The sequence below is a fragment of the Podarcis cretensis genome, assembly GCF_951804945.1.
Source record: "Podarcis cretensis genome assembly, chromosome: 1".
Taxonomy (NCBI): domain Eukaryota; kingdom Metazoa; phylum Chordata; class Lepidosauria; order Squamata; family Lacertidae; genus Podarcis; species Podarcis cretensis.
The window spans coordinates 80,710,540-80,733,478 of record NC_137170.1 but is presented as its reverse complement, the minus strand read 5'-3'; the positions used below and the strand labels follow the sequence as shown (position 1 = coordinate 80,733,478).

General features: G+C 41.6%; 1 protein-coding gene across 4 annotated transcripts; it reads right to left on the bottom strand.

The window, feature by feature from the left end:
• Window positions 1-1,806: 1,806 nt before the first annotated feature.
• GAL (galanin and GMAP prepropeptide) lies at window positions 1,807-15,670 on the bottom strand. Of its 4 annotated transcripts, none has more exons than XM_079990859.1 (7): window positions 12,750-15,670; window positions 11,991-12,071; window positions 10,513-10,567; window positions 6,625-6,690; window positions 4,748-4,828; window positions 4,178-4,255; window positions 1,807-2,085 (listed from the first exon to the last, which is right to left on the bottom strand). In XM_079990859.1, exons 2-7 carry the CDS (start codon window positions 12,069-12,071, stop codon window positions 2,024-2,026), a joined length of 423 nt encoding a protein of 140 aa, XP_079846985.1. In that variant the 5' UTR covers window positions 12,750-15,670; the 3' UTR covers window positions 1,807-2,023. The 4 variants fall into 4 exon arrangements, with proteins under 4 accessions (XP_079846985.1, XP_079846986.1, XP_079846984.1 ...); XM_079990860.1 differs by lacking the exon at window positions 12,750-15,670 and adding an exon at window positions 12,326-12,742; XM_079990858.1 differs by lacking the exon at window positions 12,750-15,670 and adding an exon at window positions 12,337-12,742 and having other exon boundaries at window positions 1,810-2,085.
• Window positions 15,671-22,939: the final 7,269 nt, after the last annotated feature.

Sequence of the window (22,939 nt, the reverse complement as noted above, 5' to 3'; positions counted from 1 at the left end):
AAGCACATCATCTGCCACCGGGGTAGACAATTCAGTCCCCTCCAGGTGTTGTTAGACTCTGGTTCCCATCAGCCCCAGCCAGCATGGGCAATGGTCAAGGATGGTGGGAAGTGTAGTCTAAAAACTTCTGAATCACACCATGTGGGGACCCCTCAGACTACAATCATAGTCATATTTACAAATGCATTTGGATTTGGATTTGAACTTCCCACTGTGGCTGAGCTCCACGTGAATCCAGCGGCCACTCAATAATTGCCAAAGAACTTGTTGAATTTGTTTTATCTTCGGGAAAAATTCGAGCAGCTTGCATATGTGAAGGAGCTTAACTCGTGTGTGAATTTTATGACAAGTGAGAAAACTCGTGTTCATTCGACGTTTGCAAAGCCAACAGCAGGGTCCAAGAATAGAGTGAATGGTTGTACACCAAAACTTCTGTATGCTTGCCTAACAGCACAAACTAGCACGTGTTTACTTATGACCAGAATAAGTCCTGTTTATTTATTGGGATTCTGTCCATAGGATAACAGCCTAGGATTCTAAAGTGCATCTTTGCCTCAGATTCAGGGAAAGCTCACACAATATACAGTGAAAAAGACTCAAATTGCTATCTTTAGGCTCCAACTCTGTGTTAATGCTCATAACTGTAGCTCAGGGAGGGGGAACTTGTGGCCCTCCCTACCACTGCATTATCCCAACAGCCCTTTTCAGATCGCAAAAGCCACTTCAGTGTGTCTAATTGAGATGAGTGAAGTGGAAGTACTTGATCCTTTCCCCACCAGCTGTTTCAGTTTTCCACAACTCCCCACCCCCATCACTGGAATTCTCCCACTCCTGCAAGGTTTTAAATGTGTCCCCTCCCCATTGCTTTCTATTATGGAGAGGTCCCTCTGTTCATATGACTTTGGGCTCTGCACTGATATGTGACAGACTTTCTACCCCTTGTATTTCATGGTTTGGGGGACTCACTATTTACAAATGACGTGTGAGTGTGTGTGTGGGGTGCTGGTATAGGTGCATGGTAGATCCATACAGCAATGGAAAATAACAGTTCATGCACCCAATGAGCGGTGAGCTACTAAATGAAAACTCATGAAGGTGTTTTTTCCCCCTGCTGCTGCTCTTGTTGCTACAACAGACTAACACACCTGCTGCCCCCGTGCAGTGTTATATTAAGCCACGCTGCCAATTATCAGCCTTAGCTAACGGAAAGAGGACGAAACCAGCTGTAATTAAATTAAGCACAAAAATAGATGTTGCTGCACACAACACATTAAGCACAACCAGTGCTATTTTTATAGAAAAAAGGGTGATGGAACTCACCATGAACACCTCCCTTGTTCTCTTAGAATGGCAATGGCGCCCACTTGAATGGTGCTGAAACTGAGTTCCAGTGAGGTCCAGCTGAAAAAAAGCCTTGAGCACAACATCTAACTTAACCCTTGGTGCAGCATCTTCTTGTACCTTTACAAAGGATGCACAGGAGTTACAACAGAGCAGCTCGTAGGCATCTATCTGTTGCTATGAATGATGGCTTTATGAGTGGGAACAATTTCCATCCACTGGCCTACTGTATGAGGGTCTTGGGAAGAGATCTAGAGAGGACTTGCATTGTTTGAAATAATGGTTTTTGCTGCTTTTGCTGTGCACCCCCCCTTACAATATAAGAGATTTTTTGGGGGGGTCACATTGAGTGAGTTCCCCTATCGCCACCATCAGCCTTTGAAAGGAAATAGATCTCTAACCAGGACTGAAGCCCCCTTGATTATAACCTTATGCAGAAGCGTCAAAGTATTCTAGGACAAGTGAAACAAGCAACAGCTGCTATTTTTTTATTATGTCATTTATCGAAAGTAATTTTTTATCAGTGATTTTTTTTTTACAATGTAACATCACCAAAGAAAGAAAAGACAAAAAGAAGTTGACAATGAGGAAGAACGTACAAGGTGAATACAATGCCATATTTTGTTCAAAGTTCTGATTAGATGTTGGGAATTTATAACGCAGAGTATAAATACGTTCTCTTTCAAGACTGATTTGTTTCTTCTGAAGAAAGTGTTGCAGGTATGTCATCAAGAACCCCAGCTTCTGAAAAATAAATAAAAATTAAAAGTGTATGCTTGTGAAAGACAGGAAACAATAAGTGCTCGGAGACAAATCTATAAAACTACAGTTCACTTCCAAAACAATTATGATACAAGACAAGGCACTTGAACTCACTTAACACCTCCAAAAAGAAATAAAAACAATACATCATTCCTTTCTTATGGTTTCATTCGACTGTTTGTAATTATGTATGGATGTAATTTTGATATAGGCATGTGTTGGGGTTCAAATCAGTGATGGGAAACCTATGTTCTAACATAGAGGCAGCTAACCTTTGGTTTTCAAAGTGTTGCTTCCATCATATTGACCTAGGTGGCTGGAACTGAGCGGAGTTGCAGTCTAACAACACCTGGAGGACCACAGCTTCCCTTGCTTAAATACGTGGCAAATTCTAAATATGCTTCTCTTCTTGCACTGTTGCACGAGGCTGGTCATCCATGAACATTTTCACCTGTCAATGAATGTGCTTTTTTTCCCTTATCGAGAAAGCATTGTGTGGCTTTGACTCAAAGGTCCCTTCATTGACAGAAGCACTACCATCCGATTTGCAATTACAGTGCCTGCCTTTCATCTTGCTGTTATTATTCTCTCCTTGTACGAATAATTTTCTACCTATATGGCTCCCTTTGTAGGGAGAAAAAATCACACTGCCTAAAAGCCGAAAGAAATTCTGGAAAGATGCAAAACCCCATTTATTTCACCTGCAATTTTCCTGTAATAATTAAGAAGCCATTCAGCATTGAGAAAGTGTGTGTAAGAAACAACAGCTTTGTTTGTTCCAGAGTTAGAACGCTCCAAAAAGAAGTTCCACGTCCAACCAAACCAGGAAGATCAATGGGATGGAGCAACTGCCCCATGAGGAAAGGTTACATTTGGGCCTTTTCTGGTTTAGAGAAACAGCTAGTAAGGGGGCACATGACCAAGATGTATAAGATTAGGTATGATGTGGATAAACAAGGCAGGGATAAGTTTTTCTTCCTCATAATACTAGAACTCAGGGCCATGTAATGAAGCTGAAAGTTGGAAGAGGTAGGATAGACAGAAGAAACTACAGTGGTACCTCAGTTCTTGGCGAAAGTTTCAGAACCTGAACGTCAAAAACCCGGAGTGGATGCTTCCGTTTCCTAATGCGCCTCGGAAGTCGAACGGCTTCCACTGCGTGTTTTTCAGTTTTCTCAACTGAATCTGCAGACAGCCCTTTGCACCTTGGTTTTCAAATGTTTCGGAACTCGAACGGTCTTCCGGAATGGATTACATTTGAGAACTGAGGTACCACTGTCCCTCTTCACACAATGCATAGTTGAGCTGCAAAATTTTCTCTCACCAGGTGAAGTGAGAGAAACTTGGATGGCTTTAAAAGAGGAATAGACAGTTCATGGAGGATAAAGCTGTCAGTGGGCTATTGGCTATGTCCTACCTCCACTGTCAGAAGCAGCACACCTCTGAATACGAATTGCTCTGAATCAGAAGAGGGAGACTCAGGTCCTGCTAGCAGGCTTCCCATAGGCATCTGGGAAGAGGATGAGCCTTTGGCCTGATCATGCAGGGCTCTACTCATGTTCTCACCTCTGCCAGTGGCAGCACATGGAGGAAGAAGTGAGTGGACAGCTTCAAATGTCCATGCAAAGCTATGTGGGTAATAACCAGCAGTAGCCAGATCTGCCTTTTCCAGGAAAGGATGCATTTGGTACACCAACCAAACTTAAGCAAAGGCATTCCCGGCCATAATGACTGCCTGAACATCCAAAAGCCAGCCAGGTGTGTCTCTTCCAGGTTACTCTGCCCCCCTCTCCTAGTGTTCTGTTTACACCCAGTTCCTCATTGGTCAGTTTTGGGAGCTTTTTTCCCCCTTTGGTTTTGCCCCTAAATATTTTCTTTATGTTTTTCTGCAAATATTTTCTGCAAATTCTTGGGGTTGGCCTTTGGAGCAGATCTGGGGTGCACACAAGGAAAGGGGGGGAATCCTGTTGCTTGTGTGGAATGCTGCTCATGGAATATGGGTTACAATCCTCTGTAAGGATTATGTTAATTTTCATATTACAAAACGGTTTGAAGTGAAAACAGGTTTACTAACCTTTAAGGTGTAAGTATGTCAAAAATTCAATTACCATACGCAAAACATTGTCATCAGTCAGTGGTCTTCCCAAAATACCTAGAAAATATTAGTTAGGTATTACTAAATTTGCTGTTCATTTAAAATAATTAAGGTGGGGAAGGGGATACATATTGGCAGTAATATAATATACATTAGGATATAAAGGGTTTGTTTTTTCTCTCAGGCTGATGAGACAATGTTGGTTATAGGTCTACTTATGTTAACCAGCTTCTGTAATCAGTGGCACTCAGTTTCCAGTGGAAAGAAGCTTTTCCTCTAGTTTAAAGTATCTTTTAAAAGGAATATTTCATTTTCAAATGCACTAAGAATAAAAAGGGGTGATGCAATCCATACACCAGTTGATTGACTGGCCCTGCCGAAACCTCTAGACTCCTGAAATCCTGCCCAGACCCACCCCCTGTAAAAGTTTGGAATAAAGGCTCTCTTTAGAATCTAGAAATGTGCCAAAGAATGTTTGGTGGGCAGCTGTTCAGATATCACTGGGATATAAACTCCTCAGTAAGTACGAGAAGGGGGTCATTTCATTACCTGCTTTTGTATTTCCTTCAAGCTGTATGTCACGTTTACCAGCTAGACCAGGGTGGGCATTAAAAACTTTGTCAATTGCACCTGTTAACAAACGAGAGAGGTTTCATTCATTCTGTAATGCTTACTAGAGTAGCCTGAGATTCATAGACGTCACCACACCAGGTAAAAAGATTTCAGCTTTGAACAAGAACGTGAAAGACATTTCATGATGGGATGGTGAACAGCAAATGAATGGAAAGCAGCATTTCACTTAAACAGACACACCAGCTGTAAACCAATGCATCACTGGCAAACAACTGCACCATCACAGTGTCATAGATGATGATGTGGTGGTGGTGCAGCTATTGGTATAACACGTCCCAATGACTTTATGTGTCCCTTCAGCCAAATGTGGAACTGAGCCATTAGCAAGGAATTCGAGAGGTGTCTCCTGAACCATCTCTGATTCAAAGCCCTCGTTTGTCCTTTCCTGAAAAGCCGTGACTAAAAGAGTTGAGCATATCTGGGTGCAGTCTTGGGCTCATTGTGTCTAATTTAGAAAATGTAGTTGTACTGTAAAGACTTAATTGAACAAAAAACACCCTGGTGGTTATCACCAATTGAAGCTTCGTTACTCAAACCGCTTGGCAAAAAGGGGAGGTGGCCTACATACAGAGATTTACCGACCAAGAAGGAAAGTGGAAATTAAAAGACTATGAGGAAATTAAAGAACATTTTCAGAGTTGGTTACATTACAGACAATTACGTGAGATGTATAAGGAAGATAGCAAGAAAGGGTTTAGTTATACAACTTCTAGATTTCAAAAGGAAGTTATAGAAGAAGAGGTGAAGCTATTGAAGAAAGCATATAGTATTTTGCTAGAATGGGAGACAAAAGATTAGGAGGTTAAATCAGTTATGATTAAATGGGCACAGGATATAGGACATAACATACAATTTGAGGGCTGGGGAAAATTGTGGAAAGTAAATTTGAAATTTACAGATTGTTCTTTTTTGAAAGAAAATTATATGAAAATGATGTACAGATGGTATATTACACCAGTACAAATAGCAAAAATGTACAACACCGGATCAAACATATGTTGGAAATGTAAAGAAAAAGAAGGTACTTTTTACCATATGTGGTGGGAATGTAGAGAGGTTAATTTTTGGGGGAAATGATAAATAATTAATTGGAAAAAATGTTTAAAATGACATTTGTAAAAAAGCCAGACGCATTTTTGTTGGGGATTGTAGGACAAGACCTGCCAAGAAAAACAAAGAACTTATTTATGTACGCTACAACAGCGGCAAGAGCCTTGTTAGCATAAGGATGGAAGAATGAAGAAACCCCAATGAAAGAACAGTGGCAAGAAAAATGGATGAACTATGCGGAATTGGCTAAATTGACATATAAATTACATGAGAAGGACAACTTTGACTTCAAAGAAGAGTGGGAACTTTTTACAAATTACTTAAAACAACAACAAAAGGAATTGGACTCCTTGGCAGGTTTTGAATAAACATCCACAAATTTAGTAGATGAACATATGATAGATTAAGTAACGATACGTACATTCTTTAACATGCAGAGAATAACATAGGTATACAAATCAGAGAGAGGAGCTGAGGGAAGTCTCTGGAGGGGAAGGGAGGGAGGGGGGAAGGGAGGGAGGGATAGGGAGGGGAATAAGAAAAAAATGGGGGAACAATGTAATTGATTATTTGTTTTGAAATTTGTTTGTGGAAATTGTTCAATAAATTTTATAAAAAGAAAAGAAAAGAAAATGTAGTTGTACTGTTGCTTCCTTTGGTTTTAAGTAGTGAGTTGTCAGTTAGTTTGCTTTGACAGTAAACTGCAGTTAGTTTACACGAATAACCTCCAAAAGCCATCTTACGTTCCCCAGGTGGCTCTTCTGTCCCCTTTGCACGGGACATTTTCTTGAGGATCTGAGCAACACGACCTGAAACAGATTATGGCTATTACCCAACCTTAGAAAAAACGGAACTTTTCTATGGAATGGAGATTTGGCTGTCTGCACAGCCTCTTCAGTCACTGTTTATCTGAAGCCAACACAAACAAATAAAACATTATTAGTAGAGGTATTTAGGCACTATTTTTAAAACTCTTGTATTATGCTTTACCCCTTGTAAGTAAAGACACCCCTCTTGTGTCCTTGAAAGTAATTTCTACAACATACGGACGGATAGCTATAATCTAACATATTGGGCAATTATGAAAAGGTGTATTGAACACACCCAATAAGCAGCAAAGGTGTGAAGCTTGCATTTTGAAAATGTCACTTAGTTAAATACAGCTCCGTTATGAGTGAAGCAGCTGGAGGTTACTAACAGATGTGTACAAAGGGAACCTTGGGCTGTATTCAGTTAAGCTTTACTTAGAGTTGACCCACTGAATTTAATGAGCACAGCTGGGTTAGGTCTATTAATTTCAGTTGATCTGTTCCAGGGATGTCCAACAGGTCGATCGTGATCTACTGGTAGTGTTAGGAGTCATTCTGCAAAGAAACAGAAAGGATGACTGTAACTTTAAGAACCTTTTCTGTGAGTTCTGGGAGTGGTTTTCTAGGCTGATTAGGTACAGCTGGTGATGACTACAAAAGGAGAAGTTGCAGTTTGAAATTGCCTGCAGAGAGAGAACACCTGCATGCTTTTTGTTTGTTGTTTTGTATAGCCGTATTAAAACCTTTGTTTGAGTGTTTTACACCAGTTTCATGGTTCTGTCGTCTGCCACCAGAAGAAACACCCCCCCTCTAACAGTAATAGAGCCTTGCATGATGAGTGCCAGCATTTGTGGCATGGTCATTTGGGGCATGCCAATTTCCGCAGTATTGCGAAAATGCCAGAATTAAGTAAGGGAATTAAAATGAAAAAAATGTTCAGTTTTTCTGGACTGCAATACCTGCAAGGAGTCTAAAAGTAAGTGGGGATCTTATCCTGAATTAGCAAGAAGCCATTTGCTTTATTACATCCAGACCTTTGTGAGCCATTTGCAGAATCTGAAGGAGGAGCAATGTTTTTTCTCGTTCTTGTGGATGATTATAGCTGGTATACTTGTTAAAACACAAAAATGAAACTGGTCAACTGATTAAAAATTGGATCAACTATATAGAAAGGCAGTTTCCCTACAAAGTTACCCAACTGCAGAGTGACCGCGGAGGCGAGTTCATGTCTGAAGCCCTCCATATATGGTTGAAAAAAACGTGTTATTAGTCACCATAAATCGTGTCCTTTTTCACCCGAAGAAAATTCAGTTGCAGAATGCAAGATAAGGTTTTTACAAACAATGCTAGATTCTATGTTATGTGATTCTGGCTTATCCAGAAAGTTTTGGGGGGAAGCAATTCTCTGTGCTAATTACATACAGAACAGTTTGTTTCATTCTACCATAAACAATACCCCTAATTTTGTTGCTTTATGGAAAAAAAACCTTTTTGGACCATGTTAAAACTTTTGGTTGTTGGGCTTGGGTTCACATCCCAAAAGGACAGAGAAGGAAAGGAGTTCCCAAGGCAAAGAGACTTAGATTTGTTGGTTGTCAAAGTTGGTCAAAAGTGTATCATTTTGCACTAGGGCTTGGCAGAGTTGTAATATCAAGACATGCAGAGTTTTATGAGTAAGATGGTTGGGCTCGTTTACATGGAAATTCAGAAGTTGTTTTATTTTCAGATGATACAGATAAATTTGTGAAATCTGAGGAAGAAAAGCCACAAATTAAAGAAAGTTCTGAAAGTGATAGTAATGAGGAATCAGGGGATGAGGGTCCCAGTACACAATCTCCTAAAGCTGAACCAATTTCTCCTGAGCAAGATGAATTAGAAGGGGAAGATAGTTCAGAGGGGGAAAGTGTTCAAGTTTGAAGATCACAAAGAAGCAATAAGGGGGTACCTCCAGAAAGGTTTACTATACAAGAAGTTAAAACTGTTGATGTGAAGAAAGAACCTCGTGATTATAAGGAGGTTTTAAAGTTACCACACCAGGAAATAGTAATGTGGGAAAATGCAATGAGAGCAGAAATGAAATCTTTGGCAGAACATAATGTGTTTACTATTGAGCCATTGCCAGAAGGAAAAAAGACAGTGGACTGTAGATGAGTGTATAAAATAAAACACTTGGCAGATGGTAGTGTTAAGTACAAAGCTAGTCTGGTAGCACAAGGCTTTATGCAAAGAAAAGGTGAAAGTTTTGATGAAACCTTTTCTCCTACTGCAAGGAGTGAAAGTGTACATTTATTGCTAGCTATTGCAGCACAACATGGGTTTAAGGTAAATCATTTTGATATTGAAACAGCTTATCTTAACGTAAATCTGCATGAAGAAATTTTTATGAATCAAGCACCAAGATTTGTGGCAGGCGAACAGAATTCTGTATATAGGTTACACAAAGCAATCTATGGGCTCAAACAATCAGATAGAAATTGGAATGATTGTCTTGATAATGCTTTAAAAAATATTGGCTTTAAAAGAAGCTTAGCTGATAATTGCTTGTACACTAAAGGAAAGGGTGATAAACAAAAATCACTACAAACCAGAGCCTCCCCAAACTTGAAGCATGGGAAGTCTCAACAAAAAAAAATATAATTTAGGCAAAAAAATTATAATTTAGGCAGAATATTTGGACTATTTGATATGTATTTGTGTAATCTGGAACATTCAATGTGATTTGATTGGATTGTTAAAATGGGAAACTTAATAAAAAATATTTTTTTAAAAAATCACTACAAACCAGCACTTTAAAACTTCATGATGGGAGGAAAGAGAGATGCCATCATTTGGAAGAAGGCTGCCTGGATTCTCAGGAATGAGTGAGCAAACTGAATCAATACTGGAGGAAAAAGCAACCATGGGAACACCCTTTCTCTTGCATTTATCCAAGTAAAAGACTTTTGAACCTTACTGTGAATTTTGTCCCCTGGCACCTAACCACTTCAATCGCTTTACCCTCTTCTCTACCAAAATTACCTGTTCATGGATAACAAAATTATTTCCCCAAGCTGAAGTATAGTATCTACATAAAGCACTTATCATGGGCACAATCTAGGTAAAGTCCTATTCGAGTACACTCAGTGGGATTTAGGAACATAGGGAGCCGCTTAATATTGAGTCTGTCTGATTATTAGCCCCTCTTGCTCAGTATAGTCTACAACAGCTAGCTGCAACTTATCAGGAGATCAGGCAGGGCTCTCTCCCAGTCCTAGCTGGCGACTGAACGCAGAACCTTCAGCATGCAAAGCAGGTGCCCTTTCATTAACTTTGCTGGACTGGGCCTCAGTTGTTTGTAAACAGTCCAAAATACATCATCTTCTCAACAACAGTAAGCAAAGGAAAGTAAAAAGATGTGGACTCCAAAGCAGAAAAGATACAGTTTTCCAGCATAGTATTAGTTTGGCATATTTATTCCAGGAAAGTTGATAACCACATTCAGAGATACTAGTATGTATATTTAATATTATCTGTAAATGGCATGGCTTCGGAACTGAAAGATGAGCTTTCAGATAAAATTGGTTTACTCTCATGATTCAAGCGCAGTGATAAGAGTCATAATTCCTGCAAAGCACTCCACTGTAAATAGGTTACAATAAACACCAGAGAGAGCACTAACTGAGTGATTTAGTGCTGTCACCCGCCACAAGCTGGGAATGAGAGTTAGTATGGGATATTGCATGTATGCTCATGTATAGTATGCGATGAGCTTTAGAAACCTCGGGATGTTACTTTTCTGTTATTCCAGATTGTCTTCAAGTAATATAAAACATTTGGACTTACTTGGACCAAGCAGATAACCAGCACTATTCACAGTCCATCCCCTTTTCTCTTTAGCCTTGCAGAAGGAAAAATTGTGAGATTATTATTTTTTCACTTATGACTGCCACACAATTTTTCTTTTAAAATACAGAAATACCAGCCAAGGAAATCACACATTGATCATGTTTCATAATATATATTTAAACCTGTTTTCTTGAATGTAAGTGTAATCTATCATATATAACTATATAATATTTATAGTGTTGTTTGAATAGTATAATTGAATTTTAAGGATAAATTACTATATAGCTAAAATAAAATAAAAAATAAGTAAAGTAAATGATTTGTTACAGGATTTCATCCCTCATACTTTGTACTCTCAGGTTACTCTGGAGTTGGCTTCATCAATTTCAAAAGAATTTCCTTCCAGAAAAGTAAACTTGGGACTGCACCCAGCTTGACATTAATGTCTCAGTAAGGGAAGCAGGTGGCGCTGTGGGTTAAAGCCTCAGCGCCTAGGGCTTGCCGATCGAAAGGTCGGCGGTTCGAATCCCTGCGGCGGGGTGCGCTCCCGCTGCTCGGTCCCAGCGCCTGCCAACCTAGCAGTTCGAAAGCACCTCCGGGTGCAAGTAGATAAATAGGGACCGCTTACCAGCGGGAAGGTAAACGGCGTTTCCGTGTGCGGCTCTGGCTCTGGCTCTGGCTCTGGCCAGAGCAGCGATGTCACGCTGGCCACGTGACCCGGAAGTGTCTCCGGACAGCGCTGGCCCCTGGCCTCTTAAGTGAGATGGGCGCACAACCCCAGAGTCTGTCAAGACTGGCCCGTACGGGCAGGGGTACCTTTACCTTTACCTTAAGAAGCAACTCACATTCTCCTTGCTGTTAAACTGTTTCAAAAGATTTACACCACTTTCTCTGGGATTCCTGTGCTCTTCAACAAATCACTTGCTTCTCTCCAGCTGGAAAAGATCAACTCTTGGAAAATACAATTGTTATTCCCCCACTTTCCTTCCTGCCCCTGAAATGGGGAGGGAAATTTGTTCCACCACTGTAGGAAAACCACTGCAGAGGGATGACATTTTAGAACTGGCAACTGTAGAGAGGTGACCGAGAAATGCAGAGGGGCTTTACTACATTCCCAAAGCACACCTTCACGCCAGACAACAGAATTCCACCAATCCATCATACCTGAAAGGACTGCACTATATAATTGTGATGGAAACTCCAAAAAAAAAAAAACCTCAGGATGACACTGGTGAGAAAACAGGGATGCCATCCTTTGTAAGAAGGCTGTTTGGGTACTCCGGAATAAATGAGTGGCTATACTGCATCAATACTGGAGGAAAAAACGACCGTGTGAACACACTTTCTCTTGCATTGATCCAAGAGCAGGCTTCTGAAATTTACCGTGAAACTTGTCCCCCACCCACCCTTCACCACTTACACATGATTATTGTAAACGGAGAGTAGTGTAGAAAGCAGAAAGGGACAATACTCACGGATAACACCAGCCCGAAAGTCTCTGAGACGGCAGCGCAGAAGATCAAGGAGGCAAACAGGAGACAGGTACACCTCTGCATCTGAAAGGAGACCAAAACGCACTGAACCCCTCTGCCTGCCTGCCCCTGTCAGCTGGGGGGTTTCAGACACCCGCTTCCCTTCTTACCCATAATCCCAGGAGGAAGAAAGTAAAGGGGAACGAGCGATGTTCTATCTACAGATTTTATATAAACACGCGCGCGCCCGGCGGGTTGGAGAACTCAAAGACGCGCGTCAAAAGTTGTAGCCAAAGATGGGGAAGGCGCATGAGGTCACGAACGCAGCGCGACAGTACCTTGACAGTACCTTGCCGTGCAAAGTGGTGTCCGATGTGTGTCGAGGTGGATCCTGGCGAGCGGCAGGACGGGGGTCCCCAAGGGCTGTTGGCTGATCTCCTGTGGGAATCTTCCTCACTCAATCCCTGCGTAGATCCCGCAAGCGGGGAGCAGGAGGAGGAGGAGCTTGCGGAAGAAGCGCTGGGGAGGCGGGGTGGTGGTCCGAGTGGTACCCAAGCCAGCCCGATCCGCGCTATTTATGAGCCTCGCCGGAGCTGCTTGCCTCTTTCCCCCCGGGGAGCCTGGAGAGCCGCGCCCCCCCCCCCCGGCCATTTCCCCTCGCCGAGGCAGTGCATTAGGAAGGGCAAAAAATTACAGCAATTCAATTAGAGGCATTTGGAGGCAAGATGTAGGCTGCAGATGGATAACAGCCCGGCCAATTACCTTTCATTACGCTCGGCTTCGCCACCGTGGAAAGAGGTCTGCTTAGGTAGCCTGGCGGCCTCCTCCTGCCCGGTTCCCTCAGGCAACTTCACACAAGTTATTTGCTGCTGTTGGAGGAGCAGGAAGGTGGCGGCGACGGAAACGGAACCGCGAGCCGGATGGGAAAGGGGAACCTCTCTTTTCCTCCTCCTCCTCCAAGGATTCACAGACTGGTCAAGTCAACTGCAAAGGGGTGGATTTTCAGCCCCATCTCTTAGAGCCCCATCTCTCTTTCAGAACCTCCTAACACTTTCCCCTTTAGATTCCCTTGAATCGGCAAGAAAAGCAGCTTGCTGTCTTTGGACATCCAGCTTGCTGTTATTAAGACGGAAGGAAGTCAACTTTGTTTAGTGTGGAGTTTAGACTGGCCCTTTATTGCCTACCGTTCGACGTTGTCTCCCTCCCCGACGGTTTTTTTTTGGAGCAAAGCTCACTAAAGACTTACATTGCCTCTTCGTTTTATTGCGACTAAGCCAGAAATTCATTTGACCTAGGGCTACTTGGTGCCTTTAAAACAGACGACCTTGTTTACAGATGAAATGTACAAGATGAGCAGGTGTTATGGAGCTGCCCTTGGGTTGTGATAGTCGTCCTGGCAGACAATGCAAAACTGGTTGTAGCCTCTGCAGGGGATGGAGGTATTCCTGCAGTCAAAAGGTTTTGGCCCATAAAAAATAAAATCCAAAATTCATACTGGGACAATACCTTCCTTCCTTAGGCCAACCAAAATATCACAAAATATTGTTCAAGTTTTCATGTTCTCCAGAATTCTTCTCTGGGCTAAATGAGGGAACAAGTGTTGGGAGGCAGAAGAAATAGTTGGCTGGTGAAGCACATTGCATCTTGTAAGAACCTTAAGATGAAATTTACAGTAATTTTACTGTTTCTTTACAGTGACCTATGCACATAGCAACACACACTTGCACACACAACTGCACACAGAGACAAACACACGCAGGGGTGTTTAGTATCAGTTCATTTGAATTCAGTTCATTTGAATTGTCAGAATGAGTTGCATACCAAAATGTGCTCATTTGAAAAGGTACAAGAGGAACTTGCTAAATTCTGGCATTGTTGCATTTCATTCTCTGAAACTCGAGGTTTCAGGGTTGAATTGTGTGAGAAGCCACATTTCGAGCTTTGTGTAAACTTGGAGACTGGGGTACCACATCCAAGAACAGGGCACTGATCCAGTCTAGCACTGATCTTACTCTGCATATCTGGTGGCTCTTTCCTCATCAACAAGGTTAGAATAGTGTCTTATTGGGACTTTGAAAATAATAAAGCAACAGGGCATATGATTCAAGCAGACTGAGACCAAATGCTGTGGCAGAAACATACACATAAATGGTTCAGTAAAGCTGTGTGTTGATTTTCATAAAGTACAATTTGCCCCTTCATAAATGAAACCATTTTTGTTATAACTTTTTTTGGGGGGGTCCTGCTTTTTATCATTCAAAAAAAAAGGAACAAAAGAGCATTATGCTGAAGTCTGGATTCCAGGGACATTACAATAAAAATGCTTTTGCTGTTGTTAGCTGGGCTCATTTGCTTCATCCCTACCAAAACCACTGGAACAATATGTTTTTAACCCATAACTTGAAATTGCATGATTTATGCAATTCTTTATCAATTTTGGGGTAAGATATTCTCATCTTTGTCAGCTGAGTAGATGATGAAAGCCTCTTTTACTATTAAGGACTCAGTGAAGCATTTTTGCACTTCATTTTTGACTTGCCCTATTTTTTTGTCTCAACTTGCATTGGCAGAATAGAATCAATTAAATAATTTTCTACCCATTCACCAATCGATGTATATTGTTCTCTCAATTCTGCTTGTCAAGAATATTATTTGTCCTTTTTTAACTTGCATGGTAATGACATGCTTAGTTGTGCAGGCAGAATAATTCACAATAATTCTTATACCTTTTTCTGTGTTAGCATTCAAATCAGCTATTTGTCCTGATAAAATTGCAGATTAATAATTTGGGTTGTCCTTCTAATACATTTACTTCTTACAGTTGCTTGCTATGAAAAATAACTTCAGGAATTTCAGCTGAAACAACACCTTATATGGATGTTGAATGTTGTCTTCTAATAACAGTGAGGTGGGGGTGGTGTGCCTCCTCCTCAAACCCTCTCTTTCTTGGACATCCTTCCTGATGCTCCCCTCAGTAACCCATTTCCTTTTTCTCATCTCCATGCTTCCTCTGAGGAACCTCAGGAGATACTTCTTTTTTGGGGTATGTTTTTGATTCTCTCTACCTAAAAAGGCCATAAAAATACTGGCTTTAGACATTTATCTACAAATGTAATCTGTCAGAATTCTATGTACTGTATTAAAAGAAATCAGAATGTCCCAACTTCTGTCTTTTTCTGACCATCTAAGTGTAACTGGATACATTTCCTAAAGGCTAACTTTGCCTGAGAAGTGAATGGGTCTATAAACTGCAATCTCCCTGAATAAAGTATAAAGTATTTTTTGTGTGTGCTAATATAGCTGTCAGATATGGCACAGGCAGGCATGGTTTGAGGCAAACGGCTTTGTGAACTGAATTGGGGTCCGTGTTATGTCAAATGTGGCCTGCAGACATGTGGTCCCTATCCCAAATGTCAGAACTTAATGTGGAAGGTGAATGATTCTTTCATTGCAATGAGAATGATAATTGGACATAATTTACTATAATCATACCCTACCACCCTTCATGAACTTCAGAACAGCCCTGAGATGCTGATTACACTGAGAGTTTCATGGCTGAAGCTAGATTTTAACCTAGATTTTGCAACATTCAAGCTTAACACTCTAGCCACTACATAGCACAATAAGTGTCATAATGCAGATGAATAAGCACCATCCATGTCTCTTCACAAAAAGAACAATTAATTTCCTCTATATTTAGTTTAAGAGGTTTAAAATGAATAATAATAATAATAATAATTTATTATTTGTACCCCGCCCATCTGGCTGGGTTTCCCCAGCCACTCTGGGCGGCTTCCAACAGAGATGTAAAATACACTAAAATGTCACATATTAAAAACTTCCCTGAACAGGGCTGCCTTCAGATGTTTTCTGAATGTCAGGTAGTTGTCCATCGCCTTGACATCCGATGGGAGGGCATTCCACAGGGCGGGCGCCACCACCAAGAAGGCCCTCTGCCTGGTTCCCTGCAACTTGGCCTCTCGCAGTGAGGGAACCGCCAGAAGGCCCTCGGAGCTGGACCTCAGTGTCCGGGCAGACCGATGGGGGAGGAGACGCTCCTTCAGATATACTGGACCGAGGCCATTTAGGGCTTTAAAGGTCAGCACCAACACTTTGAATTGTGCTCGGAAACGTACTGGGAGCCAATGTAGGTCTTTCAAGACCGGTGTTATATGGTCTCGGCGGCCGCTCCCAGTCACCAGTCTAGCTGCCGCATTCTGGATTAGTTGTAGTTTCCGGGTCACCTTCAAAGGTAGCCCCACGTAGAGCGCATTGCAGTAGTCCAAGCGGGAGATAACCAGAGCATGTACCACTCTGGCGAGACAGTCTGCAGGCAGATAGGGTCTCAGCCTACGTACCAGATGGAGCTGGTAAACAGCTGCCCTGGATACAGATTTGACCTGTGCCTCCATGGACAGCTGTGAGTCCAAAATGACTCCCAGGCTGCGCACCTGGTCCTTCAGGGGCACAGTTACCCCATTCAGGACCAGGGAATCCTCCACACCTGCCCGCCTCCTGTCCCCCAAAAACAGTACTTCTGTCTTGTCAGGATTCAACCTCAATCTGTTAGCCGCCATCCATCCTCCAACCGCTTCCAGACACTCACACAGGACCTTTACCGCCTTCACTGGTTCTGATTTAAAAGAGAGGTAGAGCTGGGTATCATCTGCATACTGATGAACACCCAGCCCAAACCTCCTGATGATCCCTCCCAGCGGCTGCATGTAGATGTTGAAAAGCATGGGGGAGAGGACAGAACCCTGAGGCACCCCACAAGTGAGAGCCCAGGGGTCTGAACACTCATCCCCCACCACCACTTTCTGAACACGGCCCAGGAGGAAGGAGCGGAACCACTGTATGACAGTGCCCCCAGCTCCCAGCCCCTCAAGACGGTCCAGAAGGATGTCATGGTCGATGGTATCAAACGCCGCTGAGAGATCCAGCAGAACTAGGAAACAGCTCTCACCTTTGTCCCTAGCCCGCCGGAGATCATCAACCAGTGCGACCAAGGCAGTTTCAGTCCCATGATGAGGCCTGAATCCCGATTGGAAGGGATCCAAATGGTCCGCTTCTTCCAGGCGTGCCTGGAGTTGTTCAGCAACCACTCGCTCAATCACCTTGCCCAAGAATGGAAGGTTTGAGACTGGGCGATAATTGGCCATCGTGGCCGCATCTAGAGATGGTTTTTTAAGAAGCGGTTTAATAACCGCCTCTTTCAGCGGGTCTGGGAAGGCTCCCTCACGGAGGGAAGCATTCACCACCCCACGAAGCCCATCGCCCAGTCCTTCCCGGCTAGCTTTTATAAGCCAGGATGGGCAAGGATCCAGGAGACAGGTGGTTGGCTTCACTCGTCCAAGCAGCCTGTCCACATCCTCGGAGGTAACAGATTGGAATTGATCCCACACATGATATTTGAATGATATTTGAAGAGTTTCTCTACACTTTTTATTTGCAACTCTCTGTAACTTGTACTTTGGGCCTGCACTGAATCATTTTCTACACCTTTTGTTGTATCCTGAACAATGTATGGTGTTTAAATAGAAAACTATATATTAAAGGCTGATACAAGCAGATGTATGGATAGCCAGTATGACTGGGTGGAAATGGCAGGATTCAGTAAAGAATTATTTTGGTGCCATCAGTGTATCTAAAAACATGGGAACTCCCAAAGACTACAACTGCTAGGCAGTGTTAATGACTCAAACACTTACATGGCCAAGTACATGACATAGATGTGGCCAGTTCTTCCTGTTCTTTGAAGTCCTTTGAAGCTCCCTTCATTCACATTACTGAGATTTCCTTCAACTCATTATTATCCACCCATTTAGGGGCTTCAGTCAAGGCATTAGATATTTTGAAGATAGCAGTTGCACCCTGATGTGAACATGCTGTGGACCTACCATTTACAATTTTCTAATGCCCTGAATGTATTTCTGTATGTGATATTTATTTTATATATCATCCACAACAGCTACAGAGGCTGCCTTCATCTTTTTTCATTTTATCACATTTGTGGGAACAATTGTGGGTGTTTTTTTAATCAACCAGAAGCAGAGAAAATTGATGGAAAACCATGAAAATGGATGGTAATAAGGGAAGGCTCATTTTCTACATCTTTCCCAAGCCTTTGCCATTGTCTTCTCATTTTCTTGTCTAACACAGGGAAGGGGGGCAGAATGTGGATAGCCTTAGATCTATGAATCATTTGCCCATTTTGCACCTGTAAAACAGTGTCAAACTGAGCTAAGTATTAAAATTTATGTTGAATAAAAGTCTATTTTCTCTTCTAAGTTATAGAACTACCCATTATATTTATCAGTCACTTTGGAAATCCCTTTGTTCTTATTACTCAACAATAATTATGTTCTTAACCTTAAACTACAACTATACCTATCTATCTAACCCATTCACTATTATTTGGTACACTACACTATTATCTATCTAATATCTATCTATCTATCTATCTATGCACACATCAAAATAGCATTTATATCAAAGCCCTATTAATGTATTCTCAATAAAGTATTCAAATAAATAATGAAAGTGTATAAGGCCGAACTGAGACCTAGACTAAGGGGCTAGTTTGGATGGGGTCAGTGCTGGATTTATGTATAGACTAAGTAGGCTGAAGCCTGGGCCTCTAAATCTAGGGGGCCCCACCAGCCCTCTCGTTCCCCAGTGGGCAGTCTCCCCTCTCCCAAAATTGTAAATCAAGACTTCATGCAAGGTCAGGGCAACTCAGGCCCAGCAACTATTAGGGCAAGCCAGTGGGGTCCAATTTGAAGCAGTGGGGCGCAACTTGATTTTTTTTTTGTAGGGCCCCAGTTCACAGCCAAAGTCTGCAAAATCTTATAAATAAAATCCATCTAGATTGCCCTGGTGCAGGGGCCCCCTTAGGAGCGGCCCGTGGGGCCCAATTTGGCCCAATTGCTCCAGTTGCCTTAAGGTCAGCCCTGATGTGATTGTGCAGGGGTTGGACTGACAAGCCCTGCACCTTCTAGGTCCCTGGTGTCACCATTCAGAGTACAGACTCAAGGACTTGTTATGGAAATAAAGGGGGGCACTTATTGGAAATGAGTTTTGTCACCGCTTCCCCCCCAAACCCCGAGACAATGAGCCCAGCCACCTTTTATTCACAGTCGCATAAACACTACACTACAGCATGGCCATAAACTTTTTTATGTGTTTTAAATCAAAATTTCTTATAAAGATATTGGCCACACTGGGAGCACATTAGAAGCCCATGGCCCATGAACCATTTAACTGCTGGATTAATAGTGTAAATCGACACTTGACCTTTGAAGGAACATCAAGTCCACATCATTTACCTTTCCTTGATCTAGAAATTCAACATTTAGTACACTGTGACCTAAACATTAGAGAGAAGATAGGGAGTTGCAGGCAGTACAATTTGAGTAAGCAATATTCTCTAATCCTGAACGAACTTACTACTGATAAAAAAAATAATTATAAAACCAGCAGATAAAGGGGGAGCCATTGTACTAATGAATGAGATTGACTACATTAAGGAAGCAGAGAAACAATTAAGCAATTCAAATTTCTACTTGCCTATACCTAGTGACCCTACCACATCAGTGAAAAATAAATTACAGGTCATTCTAAATGAAGTCTTCTCTTTAAGCTATATAGATGAAGGTTTAGCTGATTTTTTATGTCCCAATGACACCAGAGTGCATAGACTAAATTTGTCGTGCCATATGGGTCACTTTAAGAAATAAATTTTGTATCTGTGGATTACCAACTCCTGTAACTCAAATCAATAGTGTGTTTGTCCATATAACTCTACTTTGTAACAGTTGCTGCTTATCACCATAAGATCCACTGTCCTGTTATATCACATATGGTATGTAAAGTTGTTTATGGTTTTTATATTATTCTTTCTGTAAAAATGTGTGAGATCACGATTTTGTATTTATTTGCATTACCTAGAACTTGTACTACTGAAGAAGCCCAGGATGGCGAAACAAGGCTAATATTCCGGAAATCTTTGTCTTAGAGTCTGTGAAAGGATTCTGTGGAATTGTAACAACCTTTCATGTGGATTGTTTGGACTTTATGGACACAGGTGGAATAGACACTAATACATGGACCTTATGCATGAACTGATTAGAGAATGAACTGATCCACTGGGTCTTCTGCTTTTTTCATTGAACTTTATGAGTTACTTTCATTGAAATTTACAATATGATACATGAATAGTATACTTTATTTATGCAAAAAGTACAGCCTGTTACGTCTCGTGTATCTATTGAGTATGTTTTACGTAACCAGAGGTTTGATGTTGTTTTGAAAGCAGGTAACCAGCAGGGAATGATTCAGCTCAGCCTTTGCACTGTTGACTGAACACCCCCTGCTGTTCAGATAACGGAGAAAGCTCATAAATTGTATCCCTTCCGGCATCCTGTCCAACTCTATTACGCTGGTGTAAACCCTGGTGCACCAGAAGCACAGAATAGCAGCAAATAAAATCTGTTCATATGTCAGCAACTGATAAGACTTATCAACCAGTTCTTCCAAAGTCTTCCTAAATTATAAAGCTCCAAAATGCAGGCCAAAAGAGAGCAGGTCTGGGAAGAGTGAGGCATACAATGGGCACCACCAGCGAAAAGGCCCTGCTCCATGTAACTCATGCGCTGTCATTTGATAGAGTGCCCACTTGCCCTCCTTCTAGTTCCAGGCCTGCCCAGGCAACAACCCCACAAAAGGTTTACGAAGTTCAGTTGTTGCAAAAGTTTTTCAGTGTTAATTTTATGCATTTTTAAAAAATCACCATGTATTTAACAATATATTATGTCCTTTAGAGGAGAAATTGTGAATTGTAGAATTTTAAATACCCGTCATCATCCTTGGGTTTTAAATACCCGTCATCATCCTTGGGTTCAGTCAATTTTGTTTATAACACTCTTCCATTTTCTTCTAGTTGTGAGGGTGGGGGATGGGGAGGGGCCTCACAAGTGGAGTAGCCTAGGGCCTCTCTTCATCTAAATTTGGCCCTGGATGGGGGGGATGTGTACATCTGGTAAGGCTGATGTGTGGGTTCAACTCACCTGCCCAGCAAGCCACCCAGACTTCAGCTCTGTTCTCTGGGCAGCACACAAGAGCCTGATGACTTCATCAACAAGCTTTTTTATCACTTCCAAACTTAAGAAATATTAACTCCTGGAAAAACTGCATTGCACACTGAGAGGAGCACACTGCCCCATCTTCCTGAGTAAGCCAAGAAGTTTGACTTAATAAACCAATAATATGCACAAGCTAAGTGCTGGTGTTTGCATCCTGATTGCTCCGACTTTGCTTCTCCCTTGGCATGAGTGGATAAAGTGCCCCTGTATGCTTCACAATTTATATGAAGCTGCTGAATGAGGTAATCAGAGAATACGTAGCTCTCTTTTCCAGCTGGGTCAGGTGAGGCAGAAAAAGTAATGGTACAGTGTTAGGTACAACAGACCTAACAGTTGAGGAGGGTGATATGCTGACTGAAGCCCAGCCTGGATGATCTATCAGAAATTACCCATGTTCTAGGAACCTCCAAGTAGGGTTACTGCAATGTGCTCTACATGCAGTATGTCCAGAATGCTGAGATTCATTTGCTAACAAGGATAGGGAAAGAGATCACAACTTGCCTGTATTAAAACAACTCTGCTGGCTGTCTATGACCTTCTCAACTTAATTTAGAAAGTTTTTAATTTTAATAAAGATTTTAATTTTTAAAAGCTTTATACAGCTCAGAACACAGGCATTTTTGGGTTCACCTCTCATATCAGTCCACCTGTCCACTGAGGCCTCTCGCTGGGTGCTCCCACCATGAGAAGTATGGCGGGTGTTGACTAGACAAACTTTTCTGCCTGCCTAGAGACCTCATTACTATCAGGCAAAAGCATTTGTTTTCCCAGGCTTTTAAGAACTGCTAAAACATTATTTAACTTAGAATAGTTTTAGTTTACCATCTATTCAAATTTATTGTTGCTGTTTTAGCTTGTTTTAATTTACTGCTTTTGTCTGTCTGCATTATTATTATTTAATTGTATTTCCCCCCTCCCCAGTATTCTATAAGACCCTGGGAACATAACTCTATGATGAAGGTGTGGGGTATAAATTATGTCAATAATTATTATGTTTTTCTGGACAAAGTAGGGATATTTAGGACAAAATTCAATTGGGAAAAAATTTAACTGTGACTGTTGAGGCACCATTTAATTCAGGATTAGAAATTGCATAATTTATAAAATATTGAAAAACAAGGGCAAGCTACATGTCACATGTCATTCAGGGCTTAAGTAGTGCTAAGGGACTATTCCTGAAAGCATTTTCTTTGACAGACTAGTTCTGGAACATGTAAAATGATATTTTAATGCTTTGTGCTTAAGGATAAACTTAACTGCACTGGAACCTATTTCTCTCATGTTATGGCAAGGATCAATGTTTCTCCTGCACCTGCAAGCTAGCCAGACAGGTAAGTATTTACCAATGCACATGGAAAGTGTATTTCCCCTACTGAATAACTGTCTGAGCACAGCTAGCCTCTGTACTTGGATCTCTGAAAACTGGAGAAGAGCATGGCAGGCTACCAGGAATCTGGAACAAGAGTGCTCCTACTAGGAGAAGATGCACTGCACTGCAGCATTTTGTTGCAGGTCCTACCTCTATCCACTAATTATCAACTAGGTGATCAAGTGTCTATCAGTCTGGAAGCAAAAAAGATCATGTCAAAAAAGGTACTGATTCTACATACATGGGGGACCCCCAGGTGTGTATGCATAAATACATAAGTTTGTAAATTAACAGGGGGTAAATAGATCCCTACCAATGCCAAACAACCCAGTGAGGAATGAGCATGTTGGCTGACACATTGGTGTTCCTTTGGGACGAAGGGTATGATACAAATCTAATTTTAAAAAACCAATTTTTTATAAAAATGTACATTTTAAAAT